The sequence below is a fragment of the Uranotaenia lowii genome, chromosome 1 (assembly GCF_029784155.1).
Source record: "Uranotaenia lowii strain MFRU-FL chromosome 1, ASM2978415v1, whole genome shotgun sequence".
NCBI lineage: Eukaryota > Metazoa > Arthropoda > Insecta > Diptera > Culicidae > Uranotaenia > Uranotaenia lowii.
In genome coordinates, this window is record NC_073691.1 from 16,345,524 (window position 1) to 16,365,817 (window position 20,294).

General features: G+C 36.8%; 1 protein-coding gene across 1 annotated transcript in view; it reads right to left on the minus strand.

The window, feature by feature from the left end:
* The window catches only part of LOC129758071 (transcription factor Sp8-like), a 60,153-nt gene extending 43,372 nt beyond the window's left edge, over nucleotides 1-16,781 (minus strand). The window contains exons 1-2 of the mRNA XM_055755504.1: nucleotides 16,675-16,781; nucleotides 15,146-15,708 (exon numbers count right to left, since the gene is read on the minus strand). Of these exons, the coding sequence (XP_055611479.1) occupies nucleotides 15,146-15,708; nucleotides 16,675-16,781 (670 nt within the window). The remainder of the gene's footprint in view (nucleotides 1-15,145; nucleotides 15,709-16,674) is intronic.
* Nucleotides 16,782-20,294: the final 3,513 nt, after the last annotated feature.

Here is a 20,294-nt window from a genome sequence, read left to right on the forward strand (position 1 = left end):
TACGTTGCACACTCGAGATGCAGCACCCAACGTATAACTTAAATTGCTTTTTTTTCAAAGCTGTCCTCTCAACTCACTTGCATTGATTTTTTTAAAGCTGTCCTCTCAACTCGCTTTTTGTAACAATTCCAAGTTGTTCTCTCAACTCGCTCGAATCCCATTTTTTCCAAATCCGTCCTCTCAACTCGCTTAGTGTTACAATTCCAAGCTGTTCTCTCAACTAGCTTGAATTGATTTATTTTTTCAAAGCTGTCCCCTCAACTCGCTTTGTGTTGCAATTCCAAGATGTCTTCTCAACCCGCTTGCATCGCATTTTTTTTTCAAAGCTGCCCTCTCTACTTGCTTGCATTGCATTTTTTTTTAAAGCTGTCCCTTCAACTCGCATTGTTATTTTGCTCATTTTGGCACATTTTTCTAGAACATTTGATCTTTGTAAGACATTCCAGTTTCGAGATATAGCTAAGGAATCAAGTATCCCTAGGGATCAAGTATCCTCATTCTCCCCTACTGAATTTCAATTTGAATTGAATTTGTGTTACAATTTCAATTCATTTGAATTGATTTTTTTTTTCAAAGCTGTCCTCTCAACTCGCTTTTTGTAACAATTCCAAGTTGTTTTCTCAACTGGCTGGAATTCCATTTTTTCAAATCCGTCCTACCAACTCGATTTGTATTAAAATTTCAAGCTGTCCTCTCGCTTGAACTGCATTTTTTTAAAGCTGTCCTCTAAACTCGCTTTGTGTTACAATTCCAAGCTGGACAGCTCAACTCGCTTGAATTGCATTTTTTCTCCCAAAGCTGTCCTCTCGCTTTGTATAACAATTCCAAGCTGTTCTCTCAACTCACTTGAATTGTATTTTTTTCCCTCAAAACTGTACTTTCAACTCGCTTTGCGTAACAATTTCAAGCTATCGTCTAAAAATCACTTCCATCTGTACCGTTGAGCCATCAACACGTACGCCGGAGCATCGTATCGTTGCTGTGTACCTGCAGGAACATTTTACATTATTTATTTTTTCCTTACCTGTATTTCAATCAGCACTTTTCAGTGCTAAAATTATTTTCATTTTCTTTTATTCATATTTTCTCTTTTCTTTCCAGCATGGAGAAGTCTTCGGCCGGCTCAAGGGCCGGAAGAAAACGGATTGCTGAACCTAATCCAGGGCCATCTGCCAAAAAAGTTGAAATTTCCAATTCATTCGATGTCCTTCATAACATCGGTGATGAGGAAATATTCATATTTAATTCTGATAAGAGTACTAAGAAACCTTCTTCTTCTTCTTATACTCTTAAAAACGAAAAGATTCCACCAATAACGGTCACGATTCCTGACTTCAATGCCTTTCGAAAAGAAATCGTCACTTCCGTCAAGGATGTGAAGATTTCTTTTCAGATCGGTCGAAGGGGAACTGCTCGTATATTGGCGGAATCTTTTAATGATTTTCAAAAAATTTTAAATTATTTGAATAATAAAAACACCAATTTTTTACGTACGACACTAGAGGTGATCGTCCTTTTAAAGTTGTACTTCGTGGTCTCACCGGCGATCAGACACCGGATGAGATCACAAATGAATTAAATTCTTTGTTAGGTTTTTCTCCAATTCAAGTAATTCAAATGAGGAAAAGAACCAACACGAATAATACCAGTAGTGTTGGTTTTGCTCCTGAACTTTATTTGATCCATTTTAAAAAGGATCAGGTTAATAATTTGAAAATTTTGGAAAAGGCTCGTCTTATGTTTCATTGTCGAGTAAAATTTGAACCTTTTCGTAAATCCCATACCAATTTTTTACAAAATATTACGCAATGTCGTCGTTGTCAAGCTTTTTGTCATGGCACTAAAAATTGTAGAATGAATGCCAGATGCATGTTTTGCGGCTCATTCGATCATGAAAAATCTAAATGCCTTTATGGTGGTGATAAACCAAAAACAGAATTTTTCAAGTGTGCAAATTGCGCAGGTAATCATTCCTCGAATTCGCTAGACTGTCCCATCAGGGCAAAAATTATTGCTTCTAGGAAAAATCCCAAAGTTTCCAGAAAAGTTTCTTCTCCTCCTTCCTCTTTTTCGTCTTCACACGTCGGGCCGGCAAACAACCTGCCTGTTCGCATTCAGCCTCGGTCTACATTGGAATCACGGCTGGGTAATACCCGAAGTGATTTTAATGTTACCTGTGCTGAATCTGCGCCACAGACTCGTTGTTTATCGTTCTCAGAGGTGGTTGAAAATGGGTTGCCCTCTCCAGGCATAACTAATAAAAATGGGAAAAAACCAAGTCTCAACGTTCATGCGAAGGCTTGGGAAAATCCCCGAAATTCAAATACTTGTTCTTCTCCTTCATTTTCTGATCCTAACAATTTTGTTGATTTGGCTAACCAAGATGAATTCTTTTTATTTTTGAAAACTCAAAACATACATATTGCTGCCATCACTGAAACTTTTTTAAAGCCAGACATTAACTTGAAAAGCAATGCTTTCTTTAAAATTTTGCGAAATGATCGACTTGATCGACAAGGTGGGGGTGTAGCTATTGTCATCAATAGTCGTCTCAAATTTAGACTTCTTCCTTCCTTCAATACAAAAGTCTTAGAAACAATTGGAATTGAATTAGAAACTTCTATGGGGAAAATTATAATTGTTACCGCATATTTGCCTTATCAATGCAGCGGTGAACAGAAAAATTTTTTGAAGGGAGATTTACAAAAACTCACCAGAAATAAATCTAAATTTTTTATTATTGGTGACTTTAATGCAAAACACCGATCTTGGAATAATATTTCATCAAATTCAAATGGGAATATTTTATTTAATGACTGCTCTGCAGGTTATTATACTGTTGAATATCCTAATGGGCATACTTGTTTCTCTTCGATTAGAAATCCTTCCACAATTGATTTGGTTCTAACGGATTTAGGCGAGCATTGTAGTCAATTAGTTACTCATGCGGACCTCGATTCAGACCACCTTCCAGTAATATTTTCTTTATCCCAAAGTCCCATTGAAAACCCTTTAAAATCAACTTTTAATTTTCAAAAGGCTAACTGGGAGCGATATATGAATTTTATTGAACGTAATTTAGATGTAAACGTTCCATTGAATTCAATAGAAGATATTGATTTGGCTGTAGAAAATTTGACAACTTCAATAGTCAATGCTAGAGCCGCTTCAATACCTAAAGTTAAACATAAATTTAATCAACCTTTAATTGATGATGATCTTCAGTTTTTGATACGACTGAAAAACATTCGTCGACGCCAATTTCAACGAACTAGGGATCCTTATTTGAAATTAATTTATTGCGACCTTCAAAAAGAGATCAAATGTCGTTTAAATTTCATTCGTAATGAAAATTTTGCTAAAGCAGTAGAGGACATAAAACCCTACTCAAAGCCATTTTGGAAATTAACTAAAATTCTAAAAAAGCCCCTGAAGCCAATTCCTACTTTGAAAGATAATAAACTTCTTTTAACTAATTCAGAAAAAGCTCAAAAATTAGCCCAACAATTTGAGTCTGCTCATGATTTTAATTTAAACGTTGTAAGTCCAATTGATGCTCAAATTTCCCTAGAATTTGATGATATTCTTTCTAAGCAAATTGTGTTTGAAAGTTCTTGTGAGACAAATATTGATGAACTTAAATTGATTTTCAAAAAAAATTTAAAAATATGAAAGCCCCGGGGGAAGATGGGATTTTCTATATTCTTATTAAAAAGTTGCCTGAAAGCACTTTAAATTTTTTAGTTAAAATCTTCAATAAATGTTTTCACTTGGCTTATTTTCCCAATAAATGGAAAAATGCCAAAGTAACTCCAATTTTGAAACCTGGAAAAAGTGCTTCAGAGCCTTCAAGTTATCGACCAATTAATTTGCTTCCTTCTTTAAGTAAACTATTTGAGAGAGTTATTTTGAATAGAATGATGATTCACATTAATCAGAATTCTATTTTCCCTGATGAACAATTTGGTTTTCGTCATGGACATTCTACTACACATCAATTTTTGAGTGTAACTAATATGATTAACGCTAGCAAATCTGAGGGTTATTCAACTGGTGTTGCTCTTCTTGATATTGAAAAAGCTTTTGACAGTGTTTGGCACAAAGGTTTAGTAGCTAAATTAGCTCGATTTGATTTTCCTGTATATCTCACCAAAATTATTCAAAATTATTTGACTAGCCGAACTTTGCAAGTAAGCTATCAAAATTCATGCTCTGAAAGGATACCCATTAGAGCTGGTGTCCCTCAGGGTAGTATACTTGGGCCTATTTTATACAATATTTTTACTTCTGATCTTCCTGATGTCCCAGAAGGAAAAGGTAGAAGATTATTTGCTGATGATACTTTGCTTTCAGCCAAAGGTCGAAATTTACGGGTGGTACGCAGTAGATTGCAACAAAATTTAAATTCCTTTTTGAATTACTTGAAATTGTGGAAAATTTCTCCTAACGCTTCCAAAACTCAACTTATTTTATTTCCCCATAAGCCAAGAGCAAATTTTTTAAAACCTAATGAAAATCATTCCATAACTTTTAATGGGGTTTCTTTAGAATGGTCTGATCACGTGAAGTACTTGGGACTCACACTTGATCGGAATCTTTCTTTTAAGAATCACATTGAAGATATTCAATCTAAATGTAATAAATACACTAAATCTCTTTATTCTCTCATCAACAGGAAATCCAAGTTGTGTCTGCGAAATAAGTTACTTATCTACAAACAAGTGTTTCGACCAGCGATAATGTATGCAGTTCCGATTTGGTCTAGCTGCTGCGCGACGAGGAAGAAAGCCATCCAGAGGATTCAGAACAAGGTTCTGAAAATGATTTTGCGGCTTCCACCTTGGCATAGCACCGAAGATCTTCATCGGATTGCAGGCATTGAATCTATCGAAGAGATGGCCAACAAAATCATCTCCAACTTCAGAGGCAAATCGATGCAGTCTTCCATCGCAGAGATTCGCTCTCTCTACAATTAGTTTAATTTTAGGATAGCTTTAGTTTTTAGTTTAAAATATTTTTTTTTTCACTACAGGATGTTCTCCTTTATCAAAATGCTTGATTGTGCTCAGCAAATTTAAGTCGAATAAATAAATTTTAGTGATTATTAAACTATAGGGCTCTGAAAGTTCATTATTGAACTGAACACCTAATTTAATGTATTAATGTAATATAAATGTAATGATGAATTGGTACTAATAAAGATATATTTAAAAAAAAAAAAAGCTATCGTCTAAACTCGCTTGAATTGCATTTTCCCAAAGCTGTCCTCTAAACTCGCTTTATGTTACAATATCAAGCTGTCTTATCAACTTGCTTGAATTATATTTTTTCTCTCAAAGTTGTCCTCTCAACTAGCTTAGTGTTACAGTTTCAAGTTATCCTCTCAATTCGCTTGAATTGCATTTTTTTCCCCAAAGCTGTCCTCTCAACTCACTTTGTGTTACAATTTCAAGCTGTTCTCTCAACTGGCATGAACTTCATTTTTTTTCAAAGCTGTCCTCCCAATTCGCTTTGTGGAACAATTCCAAGCATTTCTCTCAACTTGCTTCTAGCAATTTTTCTTCCGAAGTTGTCCTCTCAACTCACATTGTGTAAAAAAATGTCCTCTCCATTCGCTTGAAATGCTTTTTTTTTAAGCTGTCCTCTCAACTCACTTTGCGTTACAATTACAAGCTGTCCTCTCAACTCGCTTGAATTGCATTCTTCCCAAAGCTGTCCTCTGAACTCGCTTGTATTGCACTTTTTCCCAAAGCTGTACTCTCAACTCGCTTTTTGTTACAATTCCAAGCTGTTTTCTAGGCTATCCTCTCAACTCGCTTGAATTGCATTTTTTTTCAAAGCTGTCCTTTTTTTTTTTTTTTTTTTTTAAATATGTCTTTATTTGTATCAATTCATCATTACATTTATATTACATTTTTTCATTAAATTAGGTGTTCAGCTCAATAATGAACTGTTCAGAGCCCTATAGTTAACTAGATATTAAAAATTTATTTGTAAGAATTAAATTTGCTTAGCGCAATTAAGAATTTAATGTAGGAGAACATCATGTAATGGCAAAAATATTTTAAACTTAAAACTAAACACTATCCTAAAATTAAACTAGTTATAAAGAGAACGAATCTCTGCGATGGAAGACTGCATCGATTTGCCTCTGAAGTTGGAGATGATTTTGTTTGCCATCTCTTCGATCGATTCAATGCCTGCAATCCGATGAAGATCTTCGGTGCTGTGCCAAGGTGGAAGCCGCAAAATCATTTTCAGAACCTTGTTCTGAATCCTCTGGATGGCTTTCTTCCTCGTCGCGCAGCAGCTAGACCAAATCGGAACTGCATACATTATCGCTGGTCGAAACACTTGTTTGTAGATAAGTAACTTATTTCGCAGACACAACTTGGATTTCCTGTTGATGAGAGAATAAAGAGATTTAGTATATTTATTACACTTAGATTGAATATCTTCAATGTGATTTTTAAAAGTAAGATTCCGATCAAGTGTAAGTCCCAAGTACTTCACGTGATCAGACCATTCTAATGAAACCCCATTAAAAGTTATGGAATGATTTTCATTAGGTTTTAAAAATTGAGCTCTTGGCTTATGAGGAAATAAAATAAGTTGAGTTTTGGAAGCGTTAGGAGAAATTTTCCACAATTTCAAGTAATTCAAAAAGGAATTTAAATTTTGTTGCAATCTACTGCGTACCACCCGTAAATTTCGACCTTTGGCTGAAAGCAAAGTATCATCAGCAAATAATCTTCTACCTTTTCCTTCTGGTACATCAGGAAGATCAGAAGTAAAAATATTGTATAAGATTGGCCCAAGTATACTACCCTGAGGGACACCAGCTCTAATGGGTGTCCTTTCAGAGCATGAATTTTGATAGCTTACTTGTAAGGTTCGGCTAGTCAAATAATTTTGAATAATTTTGGTGAGATATACAGGAAAATCAAATCGAGCTAATTTAGCTACTAAACCTTTGTGCCAAACACTGTCAAAAGCTTTTTCAATATCAAGAAGAGCAACACCAGTTGAATAACCCTCAGATTTGCTAGCTTTAATCATATTAGTTACACTCAAAAGTTGATGTGTAGTAGAATGTCCATGACGAAAACCAAATTGTTCATCAGGGAAAATAGAATTCTGATTAATGTGAATCATCATTCTATTCAAAATAACTCTCTCAAATAGTTTACTTAAAGAAGGAAGCAAATTAATTGGTCGATAACTTGAAGGCTCTGAAGCACTTTTTCCAGGTTTTAAAATTGGAGTTACTTTGGCATTTTTCCATTTATTGGGAAAATAAGCCAAGTGAAAACATTTATTGAAGATTTTAACTAAAAAATTTAAAGTGCTTTCAGGCAACTTTTTAATAAGAATATAGAAAATCCCATCTTCCCCTGGGGCTTTCATATTTTTAAATTTTTTGCAAATCAATTTAAGTTCATCAATATTTGTCTCACAAGAACTTTCAAATACATTTTGTTTAGAAAGAATATCATCAAATTCAAGGGAAATTTGAGCATCAATTGGACTTACAACGTTTAAATTAAAATCATGAGCAGACTCAAATTGTTGGGCCAATTTTTGAGCTTTTTCTGCATTAGTTAAAAGAAGTTTATCCCCGTCTTTCAAAGTAGGAATTGGCTTCTGGGGCTTTTTCAGAATTTTAGTTAATTTCCAAAATGGCTTTGAGTAGGGTTTTATGTCCTCTACTGCTTTGGCAAAATTTTCATTACGAATGAAATTTAAACGACGTTTGATCTCTTTTTGAAGGTCGCAATAAATTAATTTCAAATAAGGATCCCTAGTACGTTGATATTGGCGTCGACGAATGTTTTTCAGTCGTATCAAAAACTGAAGATCATCATCAATTAAAGGTTGATTAAATTTATGTTTAACTTTGGGTATTGAAGCGGCTTTAGCATTGACTATTGAAGTTGTCAAATTTTCTACAGCCAAATCAATATCTTCAATTGAATTCAGTGGAACGTTTACATTCAAATTACGTTCAATAAAATTCCTATATCGCTCCCAGTCAGCTTTTTGAAAGTTAAAAGTTGATTTTAAAGGGTTTTCAATGGGACTTTGGGATAAAGAAAAAGTTACTGGAAGGTGGTCTGAATCGAGGTCCGCATGAGTAACTAATTGACTACAATGCTCGCCTAAATCCGTTAGAACCAAATCAATTGTGGAAGGATTTCTAATCGAAGAGAAACAAGTATGCCCATTAGGATATTCAACAGTGTAATAACCTGCAGAGCAGTCATTAAATAAAATATTCCCATTTGAATTTGATGAAATATTATTCCAAGATCGGTGTTTTGCATTAAAGTCACCAATAGCAAAAAATTTAGATTTATTTCTGGTGAGTTTTTGTAAATCTCCCTTCAAAAAATTTTTTTGTTCACCGCTGCATTGAAAAGGCAAATATGCGGCAATAATTATAATTTTCCCCATAGAAGTTTCTAATTCAATTCCAATTGTTTCTAAGACTTTTGTATTGAAAGAAGGAAGAAGTCTAAATTTGAGACGACTATTGATGACAATAGCTACACCCCCACCTTGTCGATCAAGTCGATCATTTTGCAAAATTTTAAAGAAAGCATTGCTTTTCAAGTTAATGTCTGGCTTTAAAAAAGTTTCAGTGATGGCAGCAATATGTATGTTTTGAGTTTTCAAAAATAGAAAGAATTCATCTTGGTTAGCCAGCAAAGATCTAGCATTACAATTCATAATATTTAAACATCTATTTGGATCCATGAGGGAATCGTAAAGTCATAATAATTTTGTTGGCATAATTAAAAGAAGTTTGGAAAGCTTCAAACATTGAATTTGCTTTCAACATAAGTTGCATCATTTCCATTAAATTTTGATGCAAAAATTTTAATTTTTCCTCAGTAATCTCACCCAAATCAACAAAATTGTTAGGATCAGAAAATGAAGGAGAAGAACAAGTATTTGAATTTCGGGGATTTTCCCAAGCCTTCGCATGAACGTTGAGACTTGGTTTTTTCCCATTTTTATTAGTTATGCCTGGAGAGGGCAACCCATTTTCAACCACCTCTGAGAACGATAAACAACGAGTCTGTGGCGCAGATTCAGCACAGGTAACATTAAAATCACTTCGGGTATTACCCAGCCGTGATTCCAATGTAGACCGAGGCTGAATGCGAACAGGCAGGTTGTTTGCCGGCCCGACGTGTGAAGACGAAAAAGAGGAAGGAGGAGAAGAAACTTTTCTGGAAACTTTGGGATTTTTCCTAGAAGCAATAATTTTTGCCCTGATGGGACAGTCTAGCGAATTCGAGGAATGATTACCTGCGCAATTTGCACACTTGAAAAATTCTGTTTTTGGTTTATCACCACCATAAAGGCATTTAGATTTTTCATGATCGAATGAGCCGCAAAGCATGCATCTGGCATTCATTCTACAATTTTTAGTGCCGTGACAAAAAGCTTGACAACGACGACATTGCGTAATATTTTGAAGGAAATTGGTTGAAGATTTTCGAAAAGGTTCGAATTTGACTCGACAATGAAACATAAGACGAGCCTTTTCAAGAATTTGCAAATTATTAACTTGATCCTTTTTAAAATGGATCAAATAAAGCTCAGGAGCAAAACCAACACTACTGATATTATTCGTGTTGGTTCTTTTCCTCATTTGAATTACTTGAATTGGAGAAAAACCTAACAAAGAATTTAATTCAGATGTGATCTCATCCGGTGTCTGATCGCCGGTGAAACCACGAAGTACAACTTTAAATGGACGATCACTTCTAGTGTCGTACGTAAAAAATTGATGTTTTTTATTATTCAAATAATTTAAAATTTTTTGAAAATCATTAAAAGATTCCGCCAAAATACGAGCAGTTCCCCTTCGACCGATCTGAAAAGAAATCTTCACATCCTTGACGGAAGTGACGATTTCTTTCCGAAAGGCATTGAAGTCAGGAATCGTGACCGTTATTGGTGGAACCTTTTCGTTTTTAAGAGTATAAGAAGAAGAAGAAGGTTTCTTAGTACTCTTATCAGAATTAAATATGAATATTTCCTCATCACCGATGTTATGAAGGACATCGAATGAATTGGAAATTTCAACTTTTTTGGCAGATGGCCCAGGATTAGGTTCAGCAATCCGTTTTCTTCCGGCCCTTGAGCCGGCCGAAGACTTCCCCATGCTGGAAAGAAAAGAGAAAAATATGAATAAAAGAAAATAGAAATAATTTTAGCACTGAAAAGTGCTGATTGAAAAACAGGTAAGGAAAAAATAAATAATGTAAAAATGTTCCTGCAGGTACACAGCAACGATACGATGCTCCGGCGTACGTGTTGACGGCTCAACGGTACAGATGGAAGTGAAAGCTGTCCTTTTAACTCGCTTTGTGTAATAATTCAAGCTGTACTCTCAACTCGCAAGAATTGCATTTTTCCCAAAGCTGTGCTCTCAACTCGCTTTTTTTTTACAATTCCGAGCTGTCCTCTCAACTCACTTTGTGTAACAATTCCAAGCTGTCCTCTCAACTCCCTAGAATTGCTTTTTTCTCAAAGCTGTACTCTAAACTCGCTTTGTGTCACAATTCCAAGCTGTCCTCTCAACTCGCTTGCATTGTATTTCTTTCTTCAATGCTGTCCTCTCAACTCGCTTTGTGTAACAATTCCAAGCTGTCCTCTGAACGCGGGTGAATTGTATTTTTTTTTTCAAAGCTGACCTCTCAACTTGCTTAACAATTAGTGTAACAATTCCAAGCATTCTTTTCAACTTGCTTCAAGCTATTTTTTTATAAAGTTGTTCTCTCAACTCACTTTGTGTTACAAATGTGCTCTCCACTCACTTGAATTACTTTTTTTTCTAAAATCTGTCCTCTCAACTCGCTCTGTGTTACAATTCTAAGCTGTCTCCTCGACTCGCTTGAATTGTATTATTTATCCAAAGTTGTACTCTCAACTCGCTTTGCGTTACAATTTCTAGCTTGAGTTGTATTTTTTCCCAAAGCTGTACTTTCAACTCGCTTTGTGCTACTATTTCAAGGTGTCTTCTCAACTCGCTAGAATCCTATTTTTTTTTCCAAAACTGTAAGCTGTCCTTTCAACGCGCTTGAATTTTTCATTACCTTTTCTAGCTGCCCTCTTCACTTTTTTATGCTTTTCCACGCTTTTGCACTTAAATTCTTTCCAATTGTGATTTTTTTATTTTTTTTTTTTTGCTTTCTTTTTTCCCAGCGGAAATTCCCTTAAGCGCACTTCATGTTTCACTAAGAAAATATAGAAATTTAATATTAAAACCTAAAACTGTTCATAACATCGACTTGTTGAAGTTTCCTGTTATCAAAATAGTGCGAAATATTTAGTCTAGCATTGAGTCAATTGGATTATTCAAGGCTTTGGTCTAGTCGACTAATAAAATTGTAAATCTTTTAGCTCCTTCATATTTCTCACATGTTTGCAACTCGTGGACTGATCCAAACTTCTGATTATCACTTTAGGCACATCTGGCAAGGATATTCCTAAGATTTTAAATAGGATTCCGAGCTAGATTATGTAATAAGTAGTCTCTAACCAGGGTCGGGTCCTCTCAGTTTAGAGTGTAAGCGAGAGTGAAAACATAACAAGCATGTTTTGTGATATGAAAGCGAATCCTTTTATAAAAAGTATAAAGTGCCTGTGCCTAGAATATTAAATTGGCAATCCTGTCAGGATTAATGAAACCACGCGGAAGGGGCTGTATTCTGCTGAAGGCAACGTAAAACAATTTTTTTTATAAATCAACAGAATTAGACATGTTTACCATTGCATTGCGATGACACTGAGAAAAATAAAAAGATAGTTTTTGGCTAAATTCAAACCAGAATCGATTATGTTGGAATATTATCGAAAATAAAGTTGATTTGCTATGTTTATAGTGACATTTCTGAATTCTGATGTTAGGCTTACACACAGAAAAAAAAATGACAGAATTACTCAAAATTTTAAACCCTAACTTAACACTAAACAGTATCTTGAGTAGAGTCCAGCTCATTGTCACGATATATTTCAAACACCTTGAATTAAGCCCGTCCATTGCATTAAATCCTTGAGTAGAGTTACGCTCCTTGCCAAGGATATGAATCATGACTTGTAAAAGTTATCATATGTTGAACAGCTAGACTAGTTTTGCTCCTTGTCGAGTGGAATATTTGAACGACTTGAGTAGAGTTCGGCTCATTACCAAATAAAAATAATGAACAGCCAGCTAAGAATTAAACATCTTGAATAGAATAAAGCTCCTTGCCAAGATCGTTGTTTAAATCCTTGTAGTCAAGCTCATTGAAAAGGATATTTCGACAACCTATGCATAGAATAAAACATACAACGAGGAGCAAGTTTTCAGCAGGCGCGCTGAAGTTTTAAACATTCAAATGTATCAATAGATTGTTTTTCAGTCACTGTATTAACGTTTTTTCAAACGTTTTGACAAAACAGAAGTATTTTTTTTAAGTTTTATGTTTCCTTAAAGAATCGGAACGTTTTAGATTGAAAAAAAAATCCTAGATATAAGCAAAAGTTTCTGTTAAATTTTGTGGTTGTAAGTGTAAAAGTACAGAGGAGTATAATTGGAGAAATTTAGGAATTAATGGAATTTTTTTTACATTACATATTCCTTCACGGATCAGCTACGCATTTGTAAAGATCACAGATGATAAGGGAATGACTGCCAAGCATTTATGGAGCAATTTATGATCCCAGCTTAGGCCGATCATTTTTTTTCTTTAGCCCCCCCCCCTCCCTCCCCCTTCGAAATTTAAAAAAAAAAACCCGAAGGGGGGGGGGAGTAAAGTTTGAAGTATTTTATGGAAATTTCGGAAAATTTATCATATATCCGTAAGATTACAAGAGCAAAACACAAATTGTGGATGATGGGAGATTTATCACCTTTCGTATGATTGATCACCTTTCGTATCATTGATTTTTTTGATAAAAAAAAAATTTACTCGATTTATGGGTTCTATGCAATGAAATAGTGAGCAATTTTATTGCATACAAACTTTCATGCAATTTATTCCACTTTATTTGTTTTTTGCATTATTTTTTACTAACCTCCCCCTTGCGATGATCCAGCTCCGAGTGAAAAACGAGGAATTTGAAATTTGTTCCAGCCTTATTTGTCCACGGATATGCCAAAGTACAGCAATTTCAAACCATGTGTGTTCTTGCAGTGTAAAGACCAGGTTTTTTTTTGTAATTTTGTAATAAGTAGTCTCTAACCAGGACCGAGTTCTCTCAGTTCAGAGTGTAAAAGAGAGTTCAGTATAAATGAATATAAAAAAACACCTTCTGGTTCAAATTTTTGCAATCCAGACTAGGGATACCATACGTACTCTTTTAAGAGTGCTTGTACTCTTTTACGATAGAGATATGCGCGTATTTTTCTTTTGGTGAAATTTTACGAAATGTACCTTTTTTATGAGAGCCATTAAATCAGAAAAACGAACTTGTTTGTTTTAGTTTAGGAAGTATGATGTCAACATCTTATACAAGCATTTTGTTACTTTTCGACAAAAACCTGAGCGTTTTTTTAAAAGAGTTGTAATCGTTTAAGATAAAAATTCATAGGGAAACTGAACATAATCAACAAAACTAATGCTTTATGTATAAGGCATGCTCAGTTTGATTAAATTTGAAAACCTGTTCAACTTTCTTAAGTACTGATTGATCATTTTTAAGAAACAAAATTTGTGACCAATTTGATATTTGAGCGATTTTTTTTTTCTCATTTTTTTCTGTTTTCCAGCTTAGGTTTGAAGGAAGTATACGCGTCTAAAATCTTCTTTTGAAATAAATACTACTTTGCCTTCTAATAATCCAAATAGGAATAGTCAGCTCTAACTTTTCCCTTTTCATTATTTGAATCATATTTGAAAAGAAAATATTTAATTGTCATATATGTCGTACGTAAGCTTTCCAGAATTTTTTTTTCGAGTCGTATTCGAGCCGAGCAAATCCGAGTATTTTTACCCTGATAGGGGAGATAAGGGCATAACGAGCACCCAGGACATAATAAGCACTCCTCTTTTCTACAAAAGTACGTATTTTCTTTAATAAATTTTCATGAGGATTTGTTTCGTACTTCCTATAGTATTTATTTTTCACCAAAAAATAAATCTTCTTCACATCTTTACAGAAGTATTTAGAAAAAACCAGCTAGGCTCTCAAGTGACGAAAATATTATAATTTTTGAGCCCCACGAAATAAGCTTTTAGGACATTAAAACCATCCTGATCTATAATGTACGGACTGCAACATTATCTACTCATTGTTTCTCAATTTTCACCAGCATTAAATTTTTGATTTTTCACATTAATCAATTTTAAAACACGTTTTTACTTAAATTTGTTGACTCGGGGTGAACAGAGCACTATCAATCGGGGCACGATGAGCGTTTTCTGCCGTTCAACTGAACTATAGAGCTACAGCTTACCTTGTTTAATTTGAAGATTTGGCCTCTGATTATCTTTCCGACATCTTCTAATTGGGCTTGAGCCTGCTTAAAAGAATAAAGCTTGATTTCCATAAGAATGAAAGCTAATCGAAGTGAAATTGGAGTGAAGGCTATTGCTTTTTCTGTTTAACGCATGAGAAATCGTATACCGGAATAGCGAGCGCGCCCCTCGCCTCTTGGCCAAATCGTCCGATGAAACAAGTCCGGGCATTGGATTTACAAATTTTCAATTAAAAAACCGTGCAATATCCGGGCAAATTTGATCAAAATCTAGGCTTTTCATATGAAAATTCTAGTGAAGGGCTTTTCTATTTTTAATGAAAAATCGGGCAAGTCCAGATAAAATCAGGAAATCTGGAATGCTTAGTCATACCAACTACTTACAACAAATTGGCAGTATTCGAATGACTTTAAATTACATCTTTCGTTTTTTTTTAAATCTAATTAATTTTTCCTTACTATTTTGAAAAAAAAATTACAATTGTATTCTTTTTAGCTTCACTCGTTTCATTTTTTTCCCCTGTGAGTTTCTTGGTTCAAAACTTAGTACGGAAATTTTTGTTTTCTTCATTCCCTTGAATTTACCACAATTTGAATCATTAACGTATGTGGTGTGATCATTAACGTATCGTAGGTATCAAATTAACATATGAATTGGGTATGACTTACGTTTGGCATAGAACAGCTTGGAGTAGTCGCAGTCCATCCTGAGTGCCGCCGGTATGCCACTGACGGTATGCGCTGGATGATGGGAATGATGTGAGGGCGGTGGAGGTGGGTGATGTGGATGCGTATGATGCGGGTGAGACTCCCCTCCACTGGCCGCCGCTGCCGCTGCCAGGGACGAGAAGTGCGGATGGTGCTGCACTGCAGCTGCTGCTGCCACCGCCGCAGCTGCTGCTGCTGCAGACGAGGAAGCCGAAGGCGAAGAGTGCTGCTGCGTCGATGAAGAGTGAATTGTGGAACCGCTGCCGAAGAGGTTGCTTGCACCGCTTAGAGCGGCGCTTGTTGAGTTGGAAACTGATGCAGAAGCAGCTGCAGCGACCGCTGCAGCTACTGCTGAAACTGTTGCCGCCGAGGAAGCGGCGGCACCACTCGCGTCACTTGCACTGCCGCTGAGATTAAACCCACCGGAAGAACCGCCTCCACCACCTGCGCTAGTGCCCGTAGGATAAGCGAGGGGGCTCAAAAAGGGATAGCTTCCTTTTTCAATTTTGACGCCTTTTAGGTTTCTTTTGACACGATAAGATTAGGGATGCTCGATTCTCTTTTATTTGAAACAATTACTCGCGCTGCCTACTTAAACACCGTTTAAGACGAATGGTTGATCATTAAGGTATTAGTTACGGACCGTTAAGCTCATCAACAGAAGCTCTTAGTGATTATTTTTGTTTTTTTCCTCTGGTTCTAGATCATCACTCGGGTTGTAGCTTTAAAAGGTGTACATTTGCTCCCAGTCACGGCTCATCAGAGCTAAAGATTGAAATTTAAACCTAAAGAGCCTCCCGGTTGCTCCCAGTTAGTCCCTCGTGCTTGATTTCAAACTGAGAAGCTTGGACCTCGGAACGCCCGTCGTGTAAACGCAAACAAACTGCAAAAACGAACTTGAACCACAGCGTATCGGCTAGCGCTAGCTCTAGCTAGTGCGCTCATAAAAACAAACAATCCATCAACAAGAAGCGAAAAAAACACCGGCGGCGGCGGCAAACGAGAGATGGCTACATTAACGGATACGCAATCCTCCGACCGGACCGGACCGCGACGACCACGAAACACGATCGTTAACTCTAGCACAAACCGGGTACACAACAAAAATCAAACCACACACATGGGAAATCTATTTTCACTCTTACTCACTCCTGCTTCTTCCCTTCTTTTGGCTCGCGTAGATCCGTAAAACCCCCCGCGTTTTTTGGTTTAACTCTTCTCATCCACTTTTCGACTTAATATTTCTTTCTTTTACCTTTTTTTCACGGACTCCGTGACTTTTCAATTACCACTAACACACGAAGAGCACTCGCGGGAAAATTTTTCTTCTACTAAATGCGTTCCGATACACGCGCTGCCTCCCGTGAGAACTTTCCAAACCATCTAGATACACGCTGAACGCAAAACCGCCGGATTCGGAAGCCGGCAGAAAAATCCTTTCCCTAGCAGGAGAAATGGGCCGGTGCATATGTCAGGCGGCACGTTTCAACCTGTTGAGACACCACACTTGTACTGGACCGCACTGGAAATGTCCCTGAATCAGCACATCTGCTCGTTGAAGTCGAATTCGTCGAAGCGAACCGCTTCCGAATGACATAATCGCGAACGACGACTTCAGTGTCTCGCGTAGTAAACACTTCCGCGTAGGTTATTCCTCGTATAAGTTAGGTTTTGCTAAAGTGGCGATGATAAATCATAAACTAGACGACGACGCTAGGACCGTCACATCTCCCCCGCTTCAAAGACCCAATCTATATCGACCACGATATTAACGTTTCTTTTTTTTCCCGTCGCTAGATCCAAGACGGCTCTGTGTCCACTTGACGTATAAAAAAAATAAAAACAACACGTCGCATAACAGGCGATGATGATGCACACAAACCGTATCGCAGTCGTATATCCCACCGAAAAAAGAACCGCGCGCGCTTACCGTTCCCGACAATTTGATCTAGAATGGCAAAATTTAAATTATTACAAAACACACACGCTGCGTCCGGCCGTTTAACGAAGACGACGTCGGCGAGACGACCACGACGACGACGACGATTGCAAACGACGACGAAAACACAGCAACGACGACGACGACGACTACGACTGCCGTTTTCCAATTACTCTCATGGGCGGTGGGAGCGAGAAAGCACCAAAATAAGAGAATCCGTTTCATTCGCGCTCAAGCGGCAAAGGCCCGCCGTGCGTTGGTTGATCACTCTTTCGTTAGCTCTGGCTCTCTCGTTTCGGCCGTTTTGAGCAAGGAAAAACTCTCCGCTCTGCGGTAGAGATTTTCCATGAGTTACCGGAGTTTCCTCCGTTAACTCTCCCATTAAGCACGCAATTCAGCCGAACTTGACCAAGGTTCGGGCCATTAATCGGTGGAGTTTTCCTAGTTTTTCCCTTTTTTCCACGAGAGCTCCCCAATGACAACACTGAAATTGAAGAGACTTTCTAATGATGAATAATATAGTCCCTAATGTAACAGTAGCTCAAAATCCAAACGAGATTTAGTCCGTTTTCGACTTCTCTCAATTGAATTTTTTTGCATCAAAAGTACCTACAACTACGAACTTACTCCAGGACATATTTTACAACGAAATCTGAAAAGTAATTCTGATACTACGAATTTAATTTCAAAGTCAGGAAGCCGAATCAAAAGAAAATCGTAAAAAAAGTTAAATATATTAGTGAAGAGAGCTGATGTCTTTGGATATAGATGTCGGACTCACTTTCACTTATTAGGTGAATCAAAAGAGTAAACAAAATTAACGCTTTATAGAATTAGAGTAAATATAGTAGTAAAAGCTGCATGAAAAAGAAGCGACAACTGATCCCTCTTAAAATAAAATATCTGGTCACATCGCCGAAAGTTTATATAAAAAAATCTTCAGTACTGTTTTCTAACTCAATGTTCAAGCTCTAAAGTGAACGCTCAGTAAATCCAACAAAACAACATTGAATTTGATGCCCGGTTGATCGCGATAAACGGTATGAATGACTTGAGTTTTGTTAACAATCAGATAGTTTCCTAAATATGAACACGATTCACCAGAACAGGGAAAACATTCTTCTCATCATGAATTCATATGATGAGGTTTATAATTATTTGCTCAAACTGCAGGTAGCAATCACAATACTCTCCTTGGTTGAGTTTTCAATTAATTCAATTTTGGCAGTTCTTTTGTATTCGTTGGAAATTTTTATTTTAGACGTGTAACCGGTTGGATACAAATCGTTTGATTTTTGTTTTCATTTTGTTGTTTGTTATGTTTAGCTCTAGAAAATTTATGTTTCTTGTTCAGTCTGACACCAAGATAGCACCACAGTAGGCTACATTTGCTGCGAGCTGCTGTTAATGGAGGGAAAAGAGGATCAAGTGGAAAATGGAATGAAAAAAGTCAAAAAAGAAGCTTGCTTCCTTATTTCGAGTTGTCTTATAAATCAGGCATCCGTGAGTAAAGTCCGTGTTGTGTTTAGTGTTCGTAAAATTCTAAGGAATTCGCCCGGACACCGGTTGGCTCGGCCCGCAGATCCTTTGTGGTCTCGCGCCCAACCGTGAAAGATCATCAGCATCGTCCTCGGATTCTGCGGAATCCTAACTCCCAAGGAGGACTTCCCTTTTCGACCTGTCCGGATACGGGGCACTCTCGTGGGCAGGCCGATTAAACGTCAACGAAGGAAGACGCCTACAACAAATGAGTCCAGCAACGCCCACTGGCGCTGACAGTTACATCTTTGATTCGCCAATACATCGACGGCCCTCCTGCTTCCGGAATGGATTTCCGGAGCCACGACGTCGACGCAACAGCAACTGCAGTAAACCCACGGTTAGTGAGCTCTTTTACACGCCACATTACATACAGAACATTGTTTTATACACACAGACAACACGCCACATGAAAACGTTAATAAAAAAAACATAGAAACATGAAATTTCAGGTTGTTGTATTTTATCCGTAAAGTCCTTGGTTACCCAGTAGTCAGCCGGCCCTGAGGTTCCGTACTCTTAGAGTACCTTACCTTGGCTGGTCTAGCCGCTGCTTATCTATCCGTAACAGACGATGCTTTGAAGAAGACAAATAAACCCTAGTTAAGCTAAGTGATTTCAACTTGTTTACATTTGTTTTCGGATTTAGTTTAAATGTGTTTTTATGTTTAGGAATAGCATGGGACTTACGTTTAGTGTTCTTCTTGTTTGATCCTGCCGTCCTTCCCTCGAAACTGGCAAACAATTCGTACTCTTCGTAACTGTAGGGGATTTTTACTGTTAGGTAAGGATTCAGTGTAAGTTTTAGCACTCATTTTACCTGCTCGGATTGGAATTACTTTTTAGTTTTTTCGTGTAATGTTTCAGTAAACCGTACTAATCGTAGTAGTTTATTCTAGATTTAAGTAATTTTATGTTCAATTTTCCACTATTTGCATTGAAAATCAAGTTTTAATAAACTCTCACTAGCTATCCGGTTCACTTTTTCTACATAGAATTTCCGCCATGTGATGTTGTTTTTGTTTTGTCCTTTTGGCGCTTTTCGCACGGACCATAGTGATCCATAACGCTAGTGTTACCGTTTGCTGTCAGGTGACAGCGAGTGGGATGAAGAGTGGGAAGTTGTTGTTATTGGGGAGGTGCGTTAAGCGGTTTTAGTTGCTGTTCCCAACCTGCGATCGCCTATTTCCATATAGGATATATAATAACAGTAGGTCCTATTGGTTTAAATGTGAAATTGATTTCCATTATTATAGGATAGGTACTTATTCGAGAGTACAGAAACGTTTCCTGACAAGCGAGAGATAGTTATTGTTGCGTTGAAAAAAGAATGAAATCACGTGAAGCAGCGCACGCTATCCCAACTTTCACAAGCTGGCATTTCTATTTCGGTTGATATTTTTTCATGATTTTTTCCCACAATCTATTTCAACTATGTACATATACACCTAGCGCTCCACAAAATTTGAGAACTTTACAATGCCTGGAAGTGAAGATTCCAAAGAAGGCATGAATGAAGCATTTATAAATTTGCATAATTTTTGGTGATAAATTTGGCTTGGGGGGGGGGTTAAGGGGGAAATGCATGAAAACTTTGATTACATTTTTTTCAATACAAACATACATCCAAAA